This window comes from Callorhinchus milii, unplaced genomic scaffold (genome assembly GCF_018977255.1).
Source record: "Callorhinchus milii isolate IMCB2004 unplaced genomic scaffold, IMCB_Cmil_1.0 Scaffold11, whole genome shotgun sequence".
In the NCBI taxonomy this organism is placed as follows: domain Eukaryota; kingdom Metazoa; phylum Chordata; class Chondrichthyes; order Chimaeriformes; family Callorhinchidae; genus Callorhinchus; species Callorhinchus milii.
The window spans coordinates 1,904,098-1,923,139 of record NW_024704752.1 but is presented as its reverse complement, the minus strand read 5'-3'; the positions used below and the strand labels follow the sequence as shown (position 1 = coordinate 1,923,139).

The 19,042-nt window shown below is 43.2% G+C and overlaps 1 protein-coding gene across 3 annotated transcripts; it reads right to left on the bottom strand.

Annotated features, from left to right (window-relative positions):
* Positions 1–6,730: 6,730 nt before the first annotated feature.
* sox2 (SRY-box transcription factor 2) lies at positions 6,731–17,766 on the bottom strand. Of its 3 annotated transcripts, XR_006085390.1 has the most exons (3): positions 16,570–17,766; positions 12,297–12,409; positions 7,010–7,051 (listed from the first exon to the last, which is right to left on the bottom strand). XR_006085390.1 is itself a non-coding variant. In XM_042339103.1 (2 exons), the coding sequence occupies exons 1-2, from the start codon at positions 17,255–17,257 to the stop codon at positions 7,038–7,040; spliced, it is 702 nt and encodes a 233-aa protein (XP_042195037.1). In that variant the 5' UTR covers positions 17,258–17,766; the 3' UTR covers positions 6,731–7,037. The 3 variants fall into 3 exon arrangements, 2 of the variants coding, with proteins under 2 accessions (XP_042195037.1, XP_042195036.1); XM_042339103.1 differs by lacking the exon at positions 12,297–12,409 and having other exon boundaries at positions 6,731–7,051; XM_042339102.1 differs by lacking the exons at positions 7,010–7,051; positions 12,297–12,409 and adding an exon at positions 13,928–14,105.
* Positions 17,767–19,042: the final 1,276 nt, after the last annotated feature.

Sequence of the window (19,042 nt, the reverse complement as noted above, 5' to 3'; positions counted from 1 at the left end):
GGCGAATATATTTAAATTCCTGAAAAAAATAACTCCAACAAAAAAAAAACCTTCCTTCTCGTTGGCTGTCACAAGCAGACGTCGTTCGCATTTCACTGTTGAGAAGTCATAGTTCTGGTGGTTTGTTGCTAGTTAAAGTCTGGTGATTCACGTTGACCCGTTTGCTCACAGCCTCTCATACGTATAAATATAATAGCAAAATAACCTTGTGTTATTAACCCACGCCTCCCCCACCCCCCACCCCCCCCGGACTACGTGATGGAGACACTTGTGTGTGTGACCGAGTTCAGATTGTGTTTATCATGAGATGGATCAGGTGGGTTGAAGGAACCTGCAAAATCCTTCCTCTTTCACTGTGTACAGACCAGTCGGTGTCCTTATAAAGCACCTCCCCACAAAAAATATTAATAGCGATTTATAGTATTTATAAACTATAAATTTATAGTATAGTATTTATAATAAAATATAGTACTAACCCCTTGGACAGGAGAGTAATCGATCATCTCATTATCAAACGGTTCCCAACATTTGATACAGAGCCTATAAGATATAAAACACCTTTAAATAAAAGTCATGGGATATTGATGGGAATATGGAGCGACTCTAACCTTGTAGGCAAACAGCCGTGACGTGAATGAGAAACTTACCTGGAGGGAGGGGGGGGGATGTGTTTGAGGGGGGGGGTCACTATTTCGATTGGTCTCTTGGGGTCTTGAAACGTCATCTGAATGGGAGCAGACACCAGGGCCTTGGTCTCTCCGACTCACCCCCCCCCCCCCCCTCACCCCCACACACTCCCAGCCTCCCACCCCCACCGCAATGATCATCTCCAACAACAGCCCTGGAATGTCAGCCTGACCTGTGAGTTGGGAGTCCCGATGGGCAATGGAGCCAATTTCAACCGGTTGAGCCAAGCTGATGTTGCTGGACTGAGTTGAGTACGAGAAGGTGGGAGACAGCATAGCGGGGAGGGGGGAGGAGAGATGCTCTCGTTAAAACGTGTGCCCCCCCCCCCCCCCCCCCCCCCCCCCAAAAAAAAAAAAGTAATAAACCATCTCCAGCAAGTGTCAGATTGCCGTTGGGTCATAAAGATGGGCTTTTATGAGTTGCCAAAGTTGTAGTGGAACCATAATGTTAGCCATTGAATTCCGCCCTATGTAAATAAGTCAATGGTATCTGTAAGCGCTATTGTTGTGGTGAAATACCGGTGTATTGTAGAGCGAGAGCAGCGGGTTACATAACAGGTGCTGACCGGCCGGCGGGGAGCGGTCTCTCATAAGATGCACCAAGGCATCATGTACATACTTGTAGCGCCCTACAGCTCAACACGACTTCTCTTTAAACTGGGTTTGACCCAAGTACAAGCGGTGAGCTCAGAAACACCCTCCGCACCCTCCCTCCACTGTGCTCGGCGCCCCAAAACATGCGGTGCCTCGGCCTCCCTCTCCACAGCCATCCATTCGGGATCTTTTTATTCAAATCAAAAATAATATTGTGGTCACGTAATCCACAACGTGTGTGTGGGGGATACTGCTGTGCGCAATTGGCTGCCGTGTTTCGTCCACAAATTACGCAGTCACTACACTCAATAGCGGAGTGACTGTATGGAGCGCTTTGAGACGCGATAAGGCGCTAAATGAAATGCAATGATTTGTATTATCTGTGTAGCTTTCTCTGTCTCTGTCTATCCACACCATTCACGGTGCTGTCCATTCAGCCTCACCAGTCTCTCCCCGCCCCCCAATAATCTGGTGCTAACGCATCAATGAAAGTGCTGAATAAACGTGAAGTGTAATTAAAATGCGACCAAAACGTGGATGTGTAACAATTAAAACGGTTTGTGTGTGTGCGGATCAATAGTCCTCTCCTGTTAACAGTCCAATTTCACAAACATGTATGCCCTGAATGAGCTGGACTGAGCTGTGTGGGTTAGGGCAGCTAATTCGTTCGATTTTCACAATATAAATGATATGGTTTCTATCCATTTCAGTTATATTGTTCCTACCCGGAGAGGGAGAGAGAGGCATCGATTAGGCATTGGTACTCCCATAATGTATATACATTGTTCGGGAAACTATTGGAGAGAGGGGAAAAAACGCAATAACAACAATAATTAATAATAATCCTTGCATTTGATATAACACCTTGTAACTCAAAACGCTTCACAGAACATATTGTCACATTAGTTTAATACAAAAGCGTCGCTCTTTTAAACAAAAAATCTTTCAAAGTTCAGAATATCTATCTATTTGGGGCTATTTGTAGGAAAGTTTTTAAATGTCTCTTTCCCCTTCCGTTACTGGGCTGTGGATAGAAGGGACTCTGTCTCTCATGTCCCTCTCTCTCTCTCTCTCTCTGTATATACTAGTATATATAAATTGCTTTGGTTAGCACAATATAACCCTATTTTTTTTTGCAGGGTTGGGAGCAACTCGCTAGCAACAACCGCAACCAGGGAAGGAGCCCATTTGCTTGTGAAAGACTTTAATGTGTTGCTAAGGAGCTCAGGATAGGAATTTGTCCATAGGTCGGAGTGTGTGTGTGTGGTTCACTTTGAGTCAACGTACAAAGTGCGGGCTTTAATGAAACGCCTGTAATTTTCTTCCCTACTTTACAGGAGGCAACTTTTTTTTTATTAATTAAAAATAAACTTGTATAAACGAGATTTTTGAATGTATTTTTTCTACTCAACATTGGGGCAATGAAGGGGAGGCGTGGGGGGGGGGGGGGGGATGGCAGAGAGAGAGAGAGACAGAGAGAGACAGAGAGAGAGAGAAATCTCTTCCCTATAGGAGCCAATGCAACCATGCGTTTGACGTTATTAAATAATAAAGCGATTGTGATTTATATTGTTGTTGGGAACAAGGTGCAATTATCCGCTCTTATGTTTTCGAAAAGATCGCATTAACTCGAATTAGCAATCAAACAATATGCTGGAGATAAAGTAGGCGGTGTCACCCCGAAGGATACAAAGTGAGACTGAACAAGGGGGAGATGTTTTTTGTCAAAAAAATAAAGTGACCCCTATTAACCATTACCTCCACGCTTGTGTGAGGTGGAATGGAGTTGATCAGAGAAAAACTAATAATAACAATTATTATTGATAATCATCACATTGTCCACATTTTCGCCCGCAAAATATAGTCAATTCACTTTACAGCGTATCCTGTGAAGCGCTTTGAGACGTCTCAACGATGTGATAAGGCGCTATATCAAATGTCATGATTATTATCATTGTGCCTTTCACGCATGAGAAGCATCTCAAAACGCTGCACATGATTAAACTGGAAAATAAAATTAAAAATCCTTGTATTTGATACAGCGCCTTATCAAGACGTCTCAAAACGCCTCACACATGTTGTAAAGTGACTGTGTATTTTGTGGGCGAAACGCGGCAGCCAATTGCGCGCAGCAGTGTCCCACAACCAGTCGTGGATTAAGTGACCAAGTTATCATTATTTTGGAAGGGATTATTACCCCTCCCCCCATCTCCCTCCCACCCCCTCCCCCCCAAAAGCGATCCGCCAATCGACAAATGTAGTGACTGTACATGTGTACAAGACACAAAAAGCGTAAACTGTAGTGAAATGATAAGTGTTTTTGGAAGCAAAACCTAATGTCATTCACTTTACCCTTTCTCCTGAAATCATTTTCCTCCGAGTTTCAATTGCACGTTCCGGGCTGAGAGTTTAGCGGATAAGGAAATGGGAGCTTGATTTTTTTTCAAATATAATAATAATAATAATAATAATCCTTGCATCTGATATAGCGCCTTATCACATCTTCCAGACGTCTCAAAACGCTACACAGAATATACTGTGAAGTGAATTGCCTGTATATTTTGTGGACGAAATATGTATTGTGCAGTGAATCGCCGCTAGTGAACAAGCTGAGGAACTCAGTTAAACCAGTTAGGTGCTTTATTAACAAACTAGAATCGAGCGCCGTGGAAGGAAGTATCTATAAAACGTTTATACCGTAAACCCGTAAAGTGCTTTTAGTATTAGTGTCAGCCTCGCTCTGTCATAAAGCTCTCCTACAACATGCAATAGTAAGACATAAAATCAAGCCGTGTGTAAGGAAATAAAATCTAACACCCACCCCCCCATCCCACGTTCACATCGCATTTCTGATTTAACAGATAGATCCCACCATCGCAGGAGATCATAATAATCCTTGCATTTGATATAACTCCTCATCACGTAGTTGAGATGTTTCAAAGCGTTTCACAGAATATATTATATAAGGTGTAGTGACTGTGTGTTTTGTGGGTGAAAAGCGGCAGCCAATTGCGCATATCGGTGTCTCTCAAACAGTGGTGGATTGCAGTTGGGAGATGAATGTACCTATGAGATCTGATTTGTGTTTCACAATCGCCAGTGGTATTATTCTGTTTCCAAGTCCCGCTTATTCTTTGGGGGTCGCTTTGGTGGGAGTGCGTTTTTTTTAAAGTTTGAGATTTTCTCACATTTTTTTTACTAAAACATTTCCGAAACGCACAATCCAGTCGCTCAGTTTAATTTGCTGTTTTTTAAAAGAAAAATCTGAAAAAAGGGAACAGGTTTAAAAAGCTGAACTTTTTAAAGGGAAAAAAAGTCCGCGCCTTTTAGAACACAGAATGTGAAACATTAATTAGGATTAACCCTGGGTGCGATTTAAAAGATGAAGGACATTGAGCGGGTACCTTTGAACGAAATTTGAGGGGCTATACCCGAAATCAGCGCACAAATCGTTAGACTCTATGGAACCGACAGGCGATCGGTCTCAACGACAATGCAATTTCAAGCGCCCTTGATTTTAGGAGCGTTGCCTTACAGCGTTCAATCAACTTTAATCTCTCAAACTTTTATCTCTCCCCTCCTCTTCACCCTCCCAGAAAACTCTCCTAGCAGAAACTTTTGAATGTCTGTATCCTGCAACCCCCCCCCCCCCCCCCCCCCACCCACCCACCCCCAGGGGTTGTTCAGTCGCTGGGGGGCTTCATTGATATTGGAGGTACGCTATGTCACTTTGGATGTTAATTCACGACCAATACCTATAAACATCATCCAAGTCGAAAAAAACTCAACTGAACAACACAAAACCCAAACCAAGTCGTCTTAAAGTGTTTACCCCGAGTTCAAGACAACAACAAAAAAGTCTCCCCCCGCCCCCCCACCTCACCCCCCGGGGAGAGGGAGAGGGGGAGATGAGGGCAAGTCTAATTCCCTGGCGGATTCCAATGGGAACCCATGTTTTAATGTGTGACTGCAAACTTGTTAGTAGCTGTTTGACACTCTGTGTGACTGCTGTAATGGGTGAATGTGTTTACCTTTTGAAGGAACCTAAGAAATACTTTCCTTCCCCTCCCCCTATCTTCCCGTCCGCCCCCACCTCACTGACAATCCCCTCTCCCTCTCTGCTTCAAGCCAAGCACTTGCTAAGATAGCAGGTGCCCAAGCAAGTGGACTTTTTCACATAAGAATGGAATGTAACTTGACTAAGAGAATAATAATGTGTGTGAAAAAAAACGTTCACGTCATACACAATGCGTCCTTCAATTGTGTGCATTAATTAACAGATTATCAATGTTGAAATGTGTGTATGTGTATATGTATGTATGTATGTTTATGTATATATCTGTGTATGTATGTGTATGTATGTTCTGAGCGGATGAAGTGCATGTGGCAAGATTAAGAAAATTGGAGAAGGGGGGGAGAGAGAGAGAAAAAAAACATCCCTTTTCCATCACAAGCCTGGATTTTTTTATTTTCAATAAAAAAGTTCAGCATTATATGATTTTACAGCATTCCCCCCCACCCCCTTCCCCCCCCCCTCCCCCCATTGGAGTGCTGGGGGGTTGATTACATGATTACATCTGAATTAAATTCAAAGCAACTTTATCGCTGGCTTCTTAACAACATATCAGACCGTTTATTTTTAAGAAAGCATTCTCGCCAGGAAATGTGATTTCAATAATCCCGAGGTTTATATTTACAGTTATCGACCATTACTAAATATATATATATTCAAAAGGTTGTGTATATATATATTTTCGCTGACTCGCTTTCCACCCCCTAAAAAGGAGAGAAAAACAGTTAACAAGCAAAACAGTGTGACCAGCAGTACAGTAGTGAAATCATTGTTATTTTCCCCTAAAGAGTTTCAGAAAAGTATCTTGATTTGTGACTCCATTAATCTCAAAGGATGAAAAATCAGGGAATATGTAATAAAATGCTAAATTGAAACACCCCCATAGCTCTATGTAATATTGCAACTTTTTAAAATATTTTAAAATTCATTAAAAAAAACTCGATCACATCCCTATTCTGTTTTTGTTTGAAAAATATATAAAATAATATTTTATTCAAAGTTATTTTTGTGTTTTTTAAAGGGAAAAAAACAAGAATCTCAACAAAATTCGAAGTAAAAAAAAAGGCCTCCCCCAATAAAATAAATTAAAACATTACTTAAGATAGGCCACAAAATAAACAGTCAATTCACTTTACAGTACTGTACATTCTGTGAAGCGCTTTGAGACATTTCGAAGACGTGATAAGGCGCTGTGTCAAATGCAAGGAATTTTTTTATTATTATAATTTTTAAAAGGGTAGGGTACATCCTGGTAAATCCAATTGGCTGACGCATTTTGTCCACAAAATATACAGTCAATTCACTTTATAGTACTATATATCCTGTGAAGCGCTTTGAGACTCCTTGAGGAAGCGATAAGGTGCTATATCAAATTCAAGGTTTATTATTATTATTATTATTTGACTTAAACACTGTAGATTATTAGGATATGATTATGGTAATGGTGGAGGTGAGAGCGGGTGAGAGAGGATAAGAGGGTGACTGAGGGGGAATATAGTTTCATGTATAAAACTTCACACTTTGGGTTGGTTGGTGTTATAGGCAGGAGTCACATGGAGCAGTGATGTCTGGCTGCTATATTAGCATACTGAGGGCTTGCAGAGTGTGTTGTCAGTTGATAACAGCCCTCTGGAGGAATGTATTGCTTGTTTTAATACCTTAATTACTTTCCTTCTATCTGCCAGCTATTTCCCAAGTTCTGTAATTTGAAAAAAAAAGTCGTATAGCAATAACATTCCATACAAAGAAAGAGAGAGAGAAAGAAAGAGAGAGAAGAGAGAGAGAGAGATCCACCAAATCAGACATTTGACAGATAGGTTAAAACGCTCTATATTCTTAATAGTAAGAGAAATAAAAAAGAGATATATTGGAATAGCTTTCCACTCGTTTGTTTTCGGGTTCAATTGCGTGTGTCGTGTGAGTACTTTTTATTGGAAAAGGGGAAAAATGCCATTTTATCTCGGTTTCCCTTCGGATCTCGCCTCACGCCGTGTGGAGAGCTACATCAAAGTCAAATGGGGATTTTGATACTAAAAAAACACAGGCGCTTCAGAAAATGTCACCCAACCTCCCCCCCCCCCCCCCCCCCCCCCCCCCACACACACACCCAAACCCCCACCCACTCACCTCCATCACACTGAAAGCTAACGGTATGTCCATGGAAAATCTCAAACACACACATACACACACACCAGATACAATAAATAGTTGACATGAAGATTTAATGAACCCCATAATTGTGTGTGTGTGTGTGTCTGTCCCCCTCCCCAAAGGGTGAGCAGTCATGGGTCGCTTAAATTATTTTATATAAAATCGGGATTTAAAAAGACTTTTCAGCTTTTCATTTATTTTTTCGATTATAATTAATTTCAATATTATCACATCGCAGTGCTATTAATAATCTAAATGACTAAAATGAAAATAAATTTGCGCTGGAGAATCTTTTATTCATTAGTTTGAAGCTTCGCGTCGGGGGGTGAATTTTTAAAATACTGTATATATATGTGTATAAATATATTTCAAAAAAATAGATACGATTTGACTAAAACTGATTCACAATTAAACCATACAATTGAGATTCGTTTTATTTTTTTTAGTTTGTGTTAATATTATAATATTCAAACACGACAAAAATGCTTTATAAAAATGTTTTATATCATTTATATCGCCCACAAAGTACAGTCAATTGCATTTTACAGTGTATTCTGTGAAGCGCTTTGAGACGTCTCGGAGACGCGATGAGGCGCTGTATCAAATGTAAGGATTATTATTATTATAAGAAAAATATGTAGATTATTACGTGGATGGAACTGCTGTGCATTTGACAGTGGGTTTCAGATCGATGCGAGAGGTTAGCTCGAATGAAACCAGATAAACCCTGTGTCTGATTTAAACTCGGCCAAAGTTTGCATATGGAAAACCAGCGGGAATTGTAGTCTAACCCGGGACACGCCAAGCGCTTTAATCAAACCTGGACGTGATTGAGTTAAAGCGCCTTTCACGTCGGGAGGACGTCCCAAGGCGCTGGACAGTCAGTGTTTCGGACCCGATCTGGGGGTCGGGGTCTGGGAGGGTGGTCCTGACCCAACTGTACAGCGTCTTGGGACGTCCTCCCGACGTGAATGGCGCTCTATGAATGGAATCTTGTTGTTGTTGTGGTGGTGGTGGTGAGGTGGAGGGGGTGGAGGGGGTGGAGGGGGTGGGTGACGGAGGGTGATCGGAAACATGGTCAAAGAGGAGGGTCTTGAGATGCATCTTGAAAGAGCCAAGAGAGGGGGCAACTAAGGGATACTGACTGCCCTCCCCACCCCATATCTCCCCCCAAAAGAAAAAGCCATCACAACATGTTCTGCTTCGAGAAAGACATTTCGTAAATCCCCATCAACCGAATGGGGGATCAACAGATTCTAACAGTTGGAAAAAAAACTTTTTTTTTTGCGTAGCGATGGGTCTAATGTAGGGTTTGGGGGCGGCGGCGCGCGGGGGGGAGGCGTGAATCCAGGGGATGTGTGTGTGTGGGGGGGGTGGGAGGTGATATACCTTATGTGTGTGTGTGTGGGGGGGGGGGGGGGGAGAGGAGGTGAGAAGAGGGAGAGGAGGTGGATGGTGACGTGTAAGGTGCAATGGGATGCTGTTATAAAAGGGAGAGTCATTTTAATTCCCCGGGGGTGGATGTGAGGAAAGGGTAGGGGGGGGGGGGCGGTGGGAGAGGGGGGATGGAGAGAGAGAGAGAGAGAGAGAGAGGAGGGGATTGTAAGCTTCCAGAAGCCGTGGGAAACTGGGAGCCTGAGCTGGGAAAGGGCAATGACGTCACGCCACAAAGCCGCCAGTCTTTGCAAAGTGCAGTCCAAGTCCCTCACAGAGAATCAATCGGTCAGTGGTTTAATCTGCGCCCGAGAGCACTACAACAATACACACACACACACACACATATATATATATATACACACACACACACACACAGACTGGGGTGGTGGTGGGGGGGGGGGGGGGGGAGTGGCAAACTAACTCACTCACTCACTCACTCCCCCATCTTTCCAATTCTCCCCCCTCAACCAACCCACTAAACTTTCACAGAAGAAAACACATCTCTCTCTCTCTTTCTATAAATATATATATATGCATGTGTGCATGTCTATAAATGGTGCCCGTGTTAAGAGCAGCGCTCCCCGGGCTGTGCTGCACTGGGGCTCGGGATCTCTACTTGTTTTTGTGTTGAAAACGAATAGCCGAGAAGTGAGATGTGTACATTTAACAATGCGGCTCATATTACCTCCCCTGACAGGATGCTGGTTGAGCGGTCGATTGGTTGGTTGGGCGGGCGATTGCAAAGGGAAGAGGCGATGTGTGGAACACACAGATAAAAGTGTTCTATAAAATGATAAGGCTGATACAACTACCGCTTTGGTTGCATCTAAAACAACCGTCTGATAATTAATAATCATTACAACAGCCCCTTTTATTTCTTGCATGGATCGTTAGGAGCCATTGTATTTGGTTAGAGCTAGCTGGTTCGTTAAGCGCTTTAGTTAGATATCAAGTTACTTAAAATACAAGTCTCAAGTGTCTAACTCTTATTTTCTATATTATATATATATATGTGTGTGTGAAAAAATACCCGACTCGTCGATTGCTTTGAGTTCGAGATACGAACGACCCAATAATAACATTATAAACGTTTACCCCCCGTTTTCTTTTTCTCTATGACTGCGTCGGAACTCAACTCGCTGAGCAAACCGTGAATGTTTTACTGCGTTGTTTTTATTTTAAACATTCTTAGAATTTGCATTACAAAATAAAACCACACACATACATACAGTCGTGGTTGGAGGGGGAAGCGGAAAGGGAAGAGATCGAACGAAAGACTAATAGACTTGTGGATGTCCCTTCCAGTACTTTATATGAAATTATAACACAGAGAGATTGCCATAGGAGAGATGTACCCAACTGTTGGTCAGCGACCAAACTGACTGCTTGAACTCCAGAATGCAGTTATAAATCAGACAGCGTTGTGTGTGTGTGTATGTGGGGGGTGGGGGGTAGAGGGGAGGGTATATGTGTGTCGGGGTGGGGGTGGGGTCTATATTTGCAAGAGAAAGAGAGTTTAACGGGCAAACATTTGGGATGCGTTACAAGGCGACACCTGTTACATTAACATCAAGTCTTCTCTCCGATTCTCTGTCTCCCCTATTCCCTTATATTGCGACTTGAATTCGTTAACAGCTGATTTCCCCCTATTTTATTGCGCCTCTCCCCGGCGATATGGGTTGGTGGGGGTGGTGGTGGTGGGGGGGGGGGAGGGGGGGTTGGGGGGGGAGTTGGTGTTTGCGGCAGTTGGAAGTGAAAGGTCGTCAGAACAAAGCCACGCTGTTTAATTCACTCCGTGAATGAGATTGCCCAACACACACACACACACACTCACACACTCACTCCGGCTCTCACAGGGTGTGTAAGGGGGGGGGGGGGACTAAAAAAAAGTATCAGTTAGAACTTCGCATGAGTTCCCCCCCTACCCTCAATAGCTGAATAAATTCTAATTATTAATACATCTATAGCGCCCGCTCCATTCTCGGTCAATCTCACCCAACCATTACTCTCGGGATCTTTGATTTTTTTTTAAATGCGTTAAATGTTTCGTAAATCTTCAAAAAAAAAAGTCCATTTAAAAAGAAAAATGAAAAAAGCTGCGAGAAACGCTCGATTCTGGGTGATTTCTTTCACACCAGGTTTTGATGTTGACGAATTAACGAATGGCGCGCTTTTTATTAAGCTTGCGGGCAACGTTAGATTTCGAATTCGCAATCAAGAACCAGAAGCGGATTATCTCAAAAGGAAGGAATCCATCCCAACCTGATTGATGCGAACACAACCCGTTTGCTTTCTGTACATGTGTGTCGATATAAATCTTAAATGTAAATTTGGATACACTCTCTCACTCTCTTCTCTTGGGGTAGAAATTTCTAAGCCATAAGGAAATGTACCAGAATTCTCTGATTCTCTCTCTTTCTCTCTGTCTATGTCTCTGTTAAACATGCGTTTTCATGGCGCTACTTAAAGGAAATAATATCAAATAAGATTAAAAGGAAAATGTAAGGCGATTTACTCTCTTCCCCCCTCCCCTGGGTTCTATGATATCAGTAGAGGTGAGAGGTTTTAGCCAGAGGTGAATGAACACTAACTATATAAATACAATTAACCAACACTTGTCTGACAATCCTACCCCAACTTTACTTAGTTTTACACACATTTAATTGGCAAAACTTGTAATGGGAAAAGCAGGGAGGGAGGTGTGTGTTTGTGAAGGGGGGCGGGGAATGAAGAAGAGACATAAGTGAAAAGGTGGTGGGCAGGAAATATTGCAATCTCCCTTTGGATGGGAGAGTTACTTTAACAGTACATGAAACATAAATGTTATCTGAACCTGGGGGAGAGAAAAAACCCAATTTATTTGCTTATTTAGATCACTTATTTAACGGCTTGTTTTAAATCGCTTTAAATTTAGTTTATATTATAGTGAGATCAAATCAGATAGCGAATTCGCTTTGGATGTTGGGAAAATATTTTTTTATTTGAAAAGAAAGACTGGTTTACCTCGGGAACCCGAACTCTAAACTCTGGGTTTGGAGACGAGGCGAGGGGAGAGTTGTGTTTTGGTCTCTCTTCTCTTTTTAATCAAATGCAAATGAAATGAAAAGGCCCAGGTCGTGAAAGACTACTTTACATTGAGAGCCGTTGCTTTATTATTATGTACATGAGAGTGTGTGTGTGTGGGGGGGGGAGGGGGGGGGGGGCAGTCAAGTCAGTTGCGTGCATTTGCCATGGAAATAATCCCTATATATGCATCAACACTTTGCCCTCCTGGGGTTGGGGGGGGGGGGGGGGGGTGAAAAGTAGGAGCCGATGTTTAACAGACCTGTTTAACAAGGACATTAGCGAGTGTGTACCTGTTTACTACATGAGTCTCAGTTTGCAAGGAGATTAATACATTCTGTTCATCCTCCCTTTCTTTCTCTCCCTCTCTCTCCCTCTCTCTCTCACTCGCCAATATTCCAGATCCCTTAGGAAAGAAATAGGATCAATAATATAGAGATAGATGATGAAAGTCAACATTAACTGGCATGATTTGAACGAAGCCAACAAATCAGCTGAAGCGACGCGACAACCATCAAGTTTTGTTTTGGTGGTGGGTGTTAAAACTTTCATCAGGAAAATAGCCAACTTTCTGAAACTTATTTCATATTATTATTTTCTTTAGGAAGCGCTTTCAGACGTCTCGAAGACATGATAAGACGCTATATCAAATGCAAAGATTATTATTATTTATTATTATTTTTCTCTCTCTTTAGCTCTCTCTTCCTATCTCTTGCGAAACTCGTAATATCATTCGAAGAACTTCGACCCGTAAAAAAGTTTCCTTTTCTCTCTCTCGGGATCTCGGATTTCTATATACAATATCAATATATATGAAAGAAAAAAAAACACAGGTTTTAATCTCCATTCCGCGTTAAAAAAAAAGCGAATATCGGAATATTTTCAGAACTTGCGGTTTATTGAGAAGTAGTATGTGTTTTTTGTTTCTTGGCGGTGGGGGCAAAGAAGATATTTTGCGGAAAATGTGCGCTAGTTTTCGGACCTTGTGCTAAATTGCGTTGTTTTGTGATGGGAGCGCAGGTTCTCATAATTTAAAACAACGCGTTTTTCCAATTATCTGGGAAGCACATTATTCTTATAAGATAACAATATGTCTCATTATTGCTCCCCCCCCCCACACACACACACAACACTATGACCTTTTTACCGTGTTTAAATGGAACAGTAATTGCGGTGGGTTTAATTATTTCCTCCGGTAATGGAGGGTCAAATTACCGGCAGCATTAAGTTTCCCTGTGAATCCTGACGCACTTTTAGAGAGAGAACACTCGCGTTCTCTCCTCACGCCACTTCCACACACAACAGACACACACACACACACACACACACACACACACACAAACTGCTACACACTCAACACACAAACTTCTACACACACACACACACACAAACTTCTACACACTCACACACACACAGAGACACACACACAAACTCCTACACACTCACAGACACACACAGACACACACAAACTTCTACACACACACACACACACACACCCACACACACACAAACTTCTACACACTCACACACACAAACTTCTACACACTCACAGGCACACACACAGACACACACAAACTTCTACTCACTCACAGACACACACAGACACACACACAAACTTCTACCCACTCAGACACACACACACACAGAGACACACACACAAACTTCTACCCACTCAGACACACACACACAGAGACACACACACAAACTTCTACCCACTCACAGACACACACACACAGAGACACACACACAAACTTCTACCCACTCACAGACACACACACACAGAGACACACACACAAACTCCTACACACTCACAGACACACACACACTCACACTCGACACTCACACAACCTCACTCGCAATCGCACAAACACAAACATAAGAGGATTTATGGGAGGGAGGAGGAGGGGGGGGCGAGGAGAGGAGGAGAGGAGAGGGCAGTCAGTGTGTGGACGGACGGGTTCAGAGAGACTTGTAGCGTGTATCGGGGCGTCCTTGTCTTCTCGAGAGAACTTGGGGGAGTTTGATTGATGCAAACGAGTTGATAACCTAACGCGAAGCTCGCCCAAGCTGCGCTACTGTGTGGATCCAATCTGCGACCCCCGCTGAGAACATAAAAACAGGATTAGAGAGGACTAGGGAGAAAGAGAGAGGGGGGAGGGGGGGAGAGGGGGAATGAGAAGGAATACATCCACATTCCCCTCCAAAAAGACTTCTTTCACACGCTTGCGCGCACACACATACACACACGCACACGCACACAAACATACTCACACTCACTTCTTTTAGTGTCTCCCCCCCAAAAAAAAACAAAAGCGTGTATTTCAAAATGTAATTGGCGAATGCGCCTCAAAGATTATAATTTTTAATCCGCCTCCCCTCAAAAAAAGGCATGGAAAAGGAAGCCATCTTCAACGTGGACCCCCCCCCCACCCCCCAAAAAAAAAGATTGTTGGCAAACATGCGCCTCAAAGCATCCCTTTCGTTAACGAGTCGCAATTTCCACAACATATGCAGTGCAAATTGGAAAAATAAATAAATCACCATTAAGCACCGAAATTGCCAAACTTTATAATGAATTTCGGGGGCGATGGGTTCAGGTTTAGGTGTGAGTGGCGCTCAACAGGTTGGAAAAAAGGAAAGTGCATTTTTTTTCTCAACTAAAATAAATAAATCAAGCAGTTTTTTTTATATATCCTCGATTTGATTTGTTTTTGCAATAAACTGAGAGTAGAGATAATACAAGTTGTGCATTTTTAGCTGAGGCGTGAGTGTGTGTGTGTTGAAGGGATAGGGGAGAGGGAATAGTCGGTGAGTGAATGAGAGAGTGAGTGAGAGTATGTGTATGTGAATTCAGCAACCTGTCTCAAATCACAAACATTCAGGGACTGAATTAGCTCCAACTGGCTCCAACACGAGCCAAAGTCAAAACTCAATACCTCCCCACATATCAGTTATAAACCGTGACTTGTTTTAAATAAAAAGCAATTAGAAAAAAAAAACCCAGAAATTGTTACCAAAAATAATCGTTGTTTTTTTGCACCCCTCTATATTGGATAGATATTTTACAAGCAAAGATAAATGCTACACACGCAGATACCAAGGCAAATAATTCCACAAGTAAAACCAAATTTGAGTGTCTACAAGTTTCAAAATTTATTTCGTCTCAAACTCTGCATAAATGGAGGGAAGGAAAAAAAACGTAAGGTGGAAATCTTCTGTTAAAAGTCTGTATTAGTTAATTATATACACGGTCTTGTGTTCGGCTGACTGAATCGAATAACAGAGCCGTTTTTATTTATTTTTATTTTTATCTTTTTTTGCAGTTACACTACCGAGAATGAGAAAAAAAACTTTAAAAATATTATCACAGTAAAATTTACACAAATATTACAAAAAGCATAAGGAAAAAAATAATCCAAAACACAGTAACTTCATATTTCCAGTTTCAGAACAAGATGAAATATGAAACAAAAAATGACTATAAATTAATTAACAAGGCTCTTTCTCTCTCTCTCTCTCTCTCCCCCCCCCCCCCCCCCCACACCATCACAGGGCATTTTCCCGCTTGCAATTTTTTATATAAAAAATGAGTAAAACCAATCTAAAATTTTCGCCCGTTTTTCGGAAATAAACATTTCAAGCAGTGACAAAAAAATCGGTCAATTCGATCGCTTCACTTTCATGACAATAAAACCCAAACCAGCATATTNAAAAAAACTCAATTTTCTGCCTCCTTCTCCCCCTCCCCCCCCCCCACCCCGTCTTTTTTCCCCACCCCTGCTAACAAGAACTGTTATCGTTTATTTTCCTTTCAATTTTTTTTAAAAAAATTGGCGGCTTTCTCCAACCAACCGACTGATAAAAGTGTAGAGATTTCGATTTAAACCCCATTTTCAACTTTTGATAAATACTGTACAAAGGGGAAAAAATGTTGCAAGCAAAGCGTGATTAAAAAAAAACTTATTCCCACCCTTTCCCTCCCTTAAAACCGAGTCTAGTTCTAAATTATTAACTGTACGGGTAAAAGTTTCCACATTTTTTTTAAATTTTAATTAAAAAAAACAATGAATTCACAAAAGGACTATAATTATTTAAGTTTTCCCTCCATCTCTCTCTTCTTTTTCCCCGATTCCCCCAACCCAACCCAACCCACTCTATAATACAATTTCTCTCTTCGATTCATTTATTATCCTATACAAAAATAGTCCAACAAAGTCCAATTTTTTTTTTTCTGTGTGTGTGTGGAGGAGAAAGAAGAAGAACTTTCATTTCTTTACAGTTTGTTGTTGGTTGTTTTGTTGTTGTTGTTTGTTGTTATTTACATGTGTGTTAGAGGAAGTGTGCCGTTTATCCCCGTCCCCGGGACAGGTGCGCTCTGGTAATGTTGAGGAATGTGCAGTCTACTTTGTGCGTTGGGTTCAGGCACTTCTGCCCCGGGCAGATACATGCTTATCATATCCCGCAGGTCGCCCTGACACGGGGGTCCCCTTGAGTGAGTGCTGACTGGGGGGCTTGTTGCGCTGGACTCCGACTTAACCACAGACCCCATCGATCCCAGAGCCATACCTGTGCTTTGCTGCGTGTAGGCGGGGGACATGCTGTAGGTCGGGGAACCGTTCATGTAAGGTTGGCCGCTGGTCATGGAGTTGTACTGCAGAGCGCTCACATCGTAGCGGTGCATCTGTTGCATCTGAGCCGCGTTGTGTGCGTTCAAGCCCGGGTGTTGAGGGTAACCCAACTGCTCTTGCATCATGCTGTAGCCGCCGTTGGCCCAACCGTTCATGTGTGCGTAACCGTCCATTCGCTGGTTGACACCAGCCCCGACTCCTACCCCGACCCCGACCCCGGCGCCCATGGGGTTGGCCCCGGGGGCCAACAAGCCGCCTGGTAGCGTGTACTTGTCCTTCTTCATCAACGTTTTGGTCTTCCTGCGGGGTCGGTACTTGTAATCCGGATGCTCCTTCATGTGCAGGGCTCGTAGCCTCTTGGCTTCGTCGATGAATGGCCTCTTCTCGGCCTCCGATAGAAGTTTCCACTCCGCCCCCAGCCGCTTGCTGATCTCGGAGTTGTGCATCTTGGGGTTCTCCTGGGCCATCTTCCGCCGCTGGCCCCGCGACCACACCATGAAGGCGTTCATCGGTCTCTTGACCCGGTCTGGGCTGTTCTTGTTGGCGTTGTTGGCAGAGTTGCCCGTTCCTCCCGAAGTTTGCTGGGAGGCAGGAGGCTTGAGATCTGTTTCCATCATGTTGTACATTCAACCTGTTTATGTGGTAGCGTTTTTTCTTCCACTGTTTCTTTCTCTCTCTCTCTCTCTCTTCTCACTTTCTCTCTCTCTCTCTCTCTGTGTGTGTCTCTTTTGTTTGAAATTCAGCAAATCAAGAGATAAACTTTTTGCTCCTCTCTCTCTCTCTCTCTCTCTTTCTCGTTCGACGAGAGAAGAAACAATAATGATTGCAGTCCCGCAGTTTAAAAAAAAAGTCTCGATCAAGAAGCTGGAATTGGGATGGAATTGGGATCTCTCTCTCTCTTTTCCTCTCTCTTTTTTCTCTTTCTCTTTCTCTCTCTCTCTTTCTCTCTCTTCCCCCTTCTGCAACTTGCAGCCAGGACCCGACAACAACTGGCAGCACTTTAGCAAAGCGCCGAGCACAGGCTGACAAGCCCAGACACTTACTTTTTTCAACAAGTTAATGGACAACCATTGCATGTGATGGGGGCTGTCAAGACAATAAATGGAGAGCGAGCGGCCAATGGCAGCAGCGCCGAGCGCCTGATGGACAGCTCGGCCGGGACACGGCTCGGGGCGGGGCCCCCAGCCCGGGGGGGGGGGGGGGCGGGGCGGGCGGACCCCCTCCCGCCAATCAGCGCCGCCTGCATCTCATTAAGCACCGCCTGCACCTGCGCGGCCGGAAGCCGTGCGGCTGGTGATTGACAGCTCACCACCTGTCAATCACTCTCTCTCCCTCTCTCTCTCTCTCTCCCTCTCCCTCTCTCTCTCAGCCCAGCGTCCTCCAGCCAAGCCTGAAAAGTTCCCTTAGCAACCGCATCGGTCCGTGTTCACAGAGGTGGAGGGGGGGTGGGGGGGGGGGGAGAGAATACTTATTGCAGCAAAAGGTTTCTTTTTTGTTGGCATTGGTCAAAATCTACAGAGATTAAAACCCCCCAAAACTCTCTAACACACCAAAACCAACCAACTTTTTTAGGGGCTGTTTGTTCTGCAAAAGTAACCCCCCCCCACACCCCCCACTCCCCCCCACACCCGCACTCCCCCCCCCCCCCCACATTTCCCCCAACACTCCCCCCCCCCCACACACACATACCACCAAATAAAAAGACCCTATAAATTCTATTTTTTTTTGCAATTGATCCAAACACATTCACAAGGGCATCGGTTGATGTCAACGAACTAAGATGATGTTTTGCATATATATATATATATATATATATATATATGTGTATATATAGAAGACAAATATCTACATATGTATCTATATTCGGTTTTTGTAAAACTTGAACGAATCGCGGTTTTTAGACGCGATTCCGAACCGTAAGAATCTCACATCAAACGGCAAATTGGACACTTAAAACGATTATTCCCGATGTGTCTGATATTTATGTGTCATACTTAACGTTCACCGATTCCCGTGTCAAAGCCGCAAAAATAAATCACAATTCAACGAGCGAGAACGCGTTTTGGGGAACGAATTTGCGTTATTCGAACGCGCATTTGGTTTCGTTATTAACCCAACGTCTCCGTAACGTGTTTTGGGGCTCAACGCAAATTTTAACGACCGATTCTTTTGTCCGAAGGTTAGGGAGAAAACCTCAATGCCAAAATAAAGCCACTGACACGTTCATTAAACCCCGTCAGACCGTCTGGTAAGTTCATGTCACAGAGCGACTGAGTAACAAAGAGAGAGAAGTTTATTTACTTCTACACCGTTTTTCGCATTTTGTTCCTTATAAAAATCCACTTGCCCACCAATAAAAAATAAGTGAGACTCGTGGCATTTCACTAACTGCAATATCCAATCGCCATTTC